Source organism: Limulus polyphemus, unplaced genomic scaffold (assembly GCF_000517525.1).
Source record: "Limulus polyphemus unplaced genomic scaffold, Limulus_polyphemus-2.1.2 Scaffold2338, whole genome shotgun sequence".
Classification (NCBI taxonomy): Eukaryota; Metazoa; Arthropoda; class Merostomata; order Xiphosura; family Limulidae; genus Limulus; species Limulus polyphemus.
The window spans coordinates 170,434-176,825 of NW_013667948.1; the positions used below are offsets into that span (position 1 = coordinate 170,434).

General features: G+C 34.8%; 1 protein-coding gene across 1 annotated transcript in view; it reads left to right on the top strand.

Annotated features, from left to right (window-relative positions):
- The window catches only part of LOC111087586, a gene marked incomplete at its 3' end in the record, with an annotated part of 37,839 nt that overhangs the window by 25,356 nt on the left and 6,091 nt on the right, over positions 1 to 6,392 (top strand). Inside the window, exons 8-9 of the mRNA XM_022394728.1 lie at positions 1,586 to 1,698; positions 2,078 to 2,332. Of these exons, the coding sequence (XP_022250436.1) occupies positions 1,586 to 1,698; positions 2,078 to 2,332 (368 nt within the window). The remainder of the gene's footprint in view (positions 1 to 1,585; positions 1,699 to 2,077; positions 2,333 to 6,392) is intronic.

Consider the following 6,392-nt stretch of genomic DNA (forward strand, 5'->3'; position numbering starts at 1 on the left):
AGTTTGTCGACAGTATCCGGTCATGTGACCTCTTTGTTCAGTACTGTATATATATATATATATATCCGTGTCAGGGTAAATTATTTGTACCTGATGATGACAAAACCATGTAGAAACTTTGTACATTTTCTGTTATGTTAAACTTATATTAAAGTTTTTCTTCATTACCCATTCAAGCCGTCTCCTACCATTATTAGTCTTAAAGTGGGTTCCTCGTCATCGAATTTGAAACTATCCTTATGTTAATTTCTGAAAACTTATGTGCTTCACTAACTTCTAACTAATTTTCTTTTTTTTTGGGAGGTGGAGAAGGAAGAATGTGAGGGCGAAGAAGCGTTAATCACCACACTCACTAGTTAGCTAACAGTTCTTGTGGCACTTTTACTGTAGTAGCTTTATTGACGCCTTTAATATATTTACATTACACCACTTTTAAGGTGTATATATTGTGAGTTCATATGGAAAATAAAGTATACAGTGTATATATATTAACGTCTTGGGGCATATACGTGTAGCGTTACCCACAGGTATTCAGATTTCACGTAGTTGAAGTAACAAATACGTGTATGCTGCATTAATTCTGTGATATGTGTTGTCTCTTTTATAGTTAATGAATTAGGACAAAACGACGCAATACATGACCTATGACCTTATCATAACGGATTTTATGCCAAAAGCACAAGTATATGCGACATGACCTATGACCTTATCGTAACGGATTCTAAGCCAAAAAGGAAGTTATGAAAATTACTCCGAACTATAACATTGTCTGTGTAGATTCATGATGTCAGAAAAATACGAAGGTTCAAGAAGTATTAATATAAGATTATAACTACTCCATAACCCGAGCACTCTCTAAAGGTGGGCATTTTTTTTTCTTCAGCTTGCCCCCTGAAGAAGGTCTACCTTTCGAAAGGGCTCGGGTTATGTTTTTTTTTTTTTTACTATGTCTTCTGTGCAAATGCGTTTTTCAGTGTTAACGATACTTAAACATTTACATTGGAAAGCCTACGTTTATAGCATACTGTTAGTTAACCGACGAATAACAACTCTTAATTGGCAACATCAATTTCTCACAGTTATTAGCATAAAGGGACAAAAATTACATAAGTCATTTTTTATCTAAACACGTATAAAAGGTTTTCTGTCCTTTTTTTGTATCTTTTATCTAATCAATAGGCCCCCAGTGGCACAGCGGTATGTCTGCGGACTTACAAAGCTAGAATCCGAGTTTCGATACCCGTGGTGGGCAGAGCAAAGATAGCCTATTCTATAGCTTTGTGCTTAATTACAAACAAACAAATCTAAATAATAGCAATAATAATCAAAGCATGTTTAAAATGTTTCCTGTTCTTTTTATCTAAACAATAGCGATTGCAGAAAAAATAAGGGATTGACATTTTAGCATAGTGTAATATGTAATTTTAATATTTAGTTACTATGATACGCGTTATTATATATAGGTCCAACATAAATAATTATATGTAATTTCTATCTAAAAAAACCAACAACAAATGAATAAATATAACTTTTTCTTTGTGGCTGATCCACAAGAATTATAAATATTAAAAAATTTTCCTTCCAGGTCGGTACAACTCCTACTGTGAGGTAAAGGGAAATATTTGGAAAGGTGGAGACAGGGCCTGGGTTACATACAATCCGAGGTATATGAATGGCATAAGAGTATACGAATATATGGTGAGTTAGGTTTCAGTTTTAGTTTTCTGTCAGAGGTTCTGCTAAACACTGGACAGGATGTTGCATGCTAAAATTAAGTTACAGCATGAAATATAACCATAAACTCTTTTATGTGTATCGTATTAGTTGATAACATTTTTGATATTTAATTAAAATAGAGTTTATACACAAAAAATACTTCTTCCCTCAGAAGCCTTACTTTTAAACTCGATTTCTAACATCCAGCAAATCAATCTTTTATCACCAATATCGCTGAAAATTATGTATAAATATTTATAGCTATGATTTTATGGATAACTGTGCTATTGAAATATCAGTAATGTAAAGTTTTATCGACTTATCAAAGCAACTAATTATAACTTGTACGTATTTTTTCCAGCGTGATAGTAAATCACTCAAGAAGATCCAAATACCTACAGTATTGACAGATATGACCAAAATGATATGGCTGGAACGAGTAACCGAAGTTCTGGCTGACCAAATGGACCAACAAGAAATGTGTCCATTGGACATGAAGGCTCACACAGATCCGATTCTCTTAATGATCGGCGATCTGGCAAGGCAGCTGGAAGATAATTTAAAAAATTCTGTAAAAGCAGAGATGTCTGAATGGCAACAATCTCAGTTGAACAACGTATGTAGAAATAATCAGATAAATTGTTTGTTTGTTGAATTTCGCGCAAGGTTACTCGAGAGCTATCCATCCCTAAATTTTGAAGAGATAGACAAAAAAAAAGCAACTAGTCAACACCACTCACTGCTAACTCTTGGGCTACTCTTAACAGACTGAACAGTGGGATTTGACCGTCACTTTTATAACGCATCCATGGCTCCAAATTGCGAAGTTCAATTTAATTTATTGTAATAACGGGAAGCGAACCGCGGAACCTCAAATCCACAGTCTGGCAGTCTAACCATCTGTGATTGGCTCAATTTTTAGAAGTAAATACTGTTGTACCGCTACTATGATAACAAAAATAAAAATGGCGACAATCACAAGGTTAACGTTTCAGTTCATTTTGCTTCTTTTTTTTCAAGAATTCGATTTGTGATTCGATTTTATGGAAACTGTTTTCCCCCCTTTTTAATTTTGAAGCCCCCCATTGGCACAGCGGTATGTCTGCAGACTTACAACGCTAGAAACCGGATTTCGGTACTCGTGGTGGGCAGAGCACAGATAGCCCATTGTGTAGCTTTGTACTTAACTTAAAACAAACCATTAATTTGGAAATTTGATTATAATTTTGTTTTGTTTTTAATTTACCGTATTGCCCCCTAATTAACCCCACCGTGGGCGTAGCAAACTGCAAAGGGGGAGCGCTAATCATAGTATTTGTGCCGCTCCGGATTCTATTTTTTACGTGTGATTTGTTGATTTCAATGCTAATAAGTGTGTGTGTTTGCTTTTCTTCTTCTTTTTTCAAATCAAAATTCTGGTAATAAAAGTGGATTATATGTTGGATTACTATTGCTGTCACACAAAGTAAGCTTTGTAAAAATACCGGGGTGGGGGCATAATTAGAGAAGGAGCGTTAATTCGGGGCAATACGGTATAAGTTTTATAATGTGATTTTGATTTATCAGTTTTATTCTGATTTGTAGGTTATCTTTTGTTTGTTTATTTCCAAAATCAACCGTAACACAGAAAAACTACATACAACTGCTGTATCACGATATTTACAAACACTATCTAAGTGAGTTTTCATGAAAAAGTAGAATTATGCTTGTTTGTGTTTTTAAGCACAATGGACTAAATTCACAGTGCCCACTATGGGTATCGAACACCGAATTTTAGCGTATGACCCCCCAATCTTACCTTTTAGACAATTGGAGGTAGCAAAACTATAATTGGAAGGAAATACTTTTACCTGGTTCTGACTGAAGAGATGTCACTGGTACCCTTTGCTTCTTCTCACAGTTAGGATACTTAATCAAACTGCTTAAAACTTCGGACAAATAGCATTTAGTTTTAATTTAAAAACATTCATAAAACTTGCTTTACTAACGATCATTTTTAGGTTGTAAAATTTTCAAGATTTTGTTGTGAGACACCATTTTGAAAAAATAAAATAAAATACTTCTTTTCATATTGGAATTTCGTTTTGTTTATCGATGAGTTATGAATAGATGTACTTCCGCAGGGTCCCCGAAAGTGTTCTGTTTCAAAATAAAAATTAAGAGTAACAAATATTTTTATTTCTTGCTTTTGAAGCTCATATGTCATGCTGTGTTGTAATCTACAGAGTGCATAATTCGTCTCCTGAATTCATAGCATGAGCAGGTTTTATTGATGTCACGACAGTACAAATTGCGAAATTAAGTATCCCTTATGAGACGTCATTTTAGTGTCTGCTGACTGACTGACAGTAGTTAAAATATGTGATTCCTGCAGGCTGTCTTCCGCCTTCTTTCGAGGAAATTACTACTGTCAGAATAAGTCATGTTGACTTTCTCTATGATAAAATAAAATAGCACAAAAATCATGGCCAGGTGGTTAGGGCGCTCGACTCCCAACCTGCGGGTTCGAATCCCTGTCCCACCAAACATGCTCGCCCTTTCAGTCGTGGGGGCGTTATAACGTGCGGTCAATCCTACTATTCGTTGGTAAAAGAGTAGCCCAAGAGTTGGTTATGGATGGTGATGACTAGCTGCCTTCCCTCTAGTTTTACATTGTTAAATTAGAAATGGCTAGCGCAGATAGCCCTCGTGTAGCTTTGGGCGAAATTTCAAAGAAACCCAAACTCAAGTACAAAAATACACAGTACTTTGCTTCTTCATGTTCAGAGGCGTGCTGACTCATTTAGATGCCGCTGTGTTTTGTATGAGGTGGAGGCCTCCTGTTCTCATATGATAGCTATTTTACGCGTATGTAGACTACATGAGGGATATTGATACTATATTGATAATGATATGTATTTGAAGCTATTTGACGATTTCTCTCTGAAACCTGATTTTAAACGGTGCGATCCCAATGAGCGCTAGCTTGAAAAAGCCATATCACTGAAGACCGATTCCTTGTGAACAACCGTGCTTTTGTGTTCCGCAATTCGTTGGCTAATGTGTTTGCAGTCTTGAGAACCGACAACAAAGCGAATGTCATGAGTTATTGAGAAGACGAGGCACACGCTGCAATATAAAGTTTGCCCCATTTCATTGAATGCCAACCATTTTCGCACTGTAGTTGATTTTTGGTTTCTTGCTGGCGAGAGCCTTTCGGTAATAATTGGAATGTGAGAATGGATGAAATCTCAAAAACGCTGCAATGTGTTCCTGGATTTGGTTTTGCAAAAAAATTTGGCGGAGTTTCATCTTCAACCAAGCCCGCATTAAGATAGCATGAGGCCCCTTGAATAGTTAATTGTAATTAATACATATTAAGTTAATTACATAATATGATCTAATTATTCAAAGTAAGTTAGAATATGATGCACCCAACTTTTAAGGATGATATATTGAATTAAACGATTATAATAATAATAATTATTTACTTGTACAATATGGCAAGTAAGAATGAATTAGGTATATAAAAACAATATAGTTATTGTACAACATTACGGAAACATGCCAAAACATTACCCTAAAATCGTTTTTTTCCTTGCTTTGGCGGAAGCAAAATCTCTAATTACATCTTCATAATCTATTTGCCTAAGCAATGTCCTTTCTATCGTGAACAAGGAAAGGGCATTTAAGCGTTCATTTAACATCGAAGCATGCAATTCACTTTTTACTCTAGTCATTTTAGAAAAAGCTCTCTCTGCACTGCAATTCGTGGCCGGTAGGCACAAGTATATTTTTAATGCCACGTCAGCATTAGGAAAAACAGATTTGAATTTATTTTTTCTGATTGCTTTGATGCATTGTTGGGCGGATGGTGTTCCACTATCAAGAAATTTCTCAAACTGTACCATTTCATCTGAAGAAGAGCTGTCTAGATCTGGAGAGTATGTCTTCCAATCTTTTAGCTGCAGCAAAAATTTCCGTCTCATTTAAATTTTTGAAATTAGATAGAAAACCAAACTTTATTTCTGTCGCTTTATATGCACCAAGCCGATTTTTCAAACACATTTGTAACTTGTCAACTACCGGTGTAAAGACTTCAAACTACCCCCTCCCTTTCAAGTTATTTCCCGGTAATCTGAAATTTCTATTTCACACTACCCCTGCACTGTTCAGATTACCCCACTTGCTGATTTAGCTGAAATGATAAATTCTTATGCTTACAACTAATGATAAATTTATTGAATGAAACACGTGAAACATACAAGATTGAAAGCTAGTCTCAATATCTGAAAAAATAAAAAATGTCACAAAAATGTTAATTATATTAAAACCACTCATACACTAGTTCAAAGTGCATGACATATTACATACAAAGATTCAACCTAATTGGAGAAATCCAGAAGAAAAAATCACAATAATTACAAGAGTGAATATTCATTAGGGATACAGAATTAGAACTAAATTTTGAATTAAAAATACAGTCCACTCTTTAACTCAACAAAAAGTAACAATAACAAAAACTTAACAAATTGCAGGCTCAAAATAGTGTGACAAATTGCTGATCATAGTAACTTATTATTATTTGTTGTCAGTTTATTTGTGTTTATGCATGAAATTAGTATCTAAATAAATATAAATAAATAAATGTTTTGAGGGGGTAATCTGAAATCGAAGGTGTAGGATGAAATCACCTT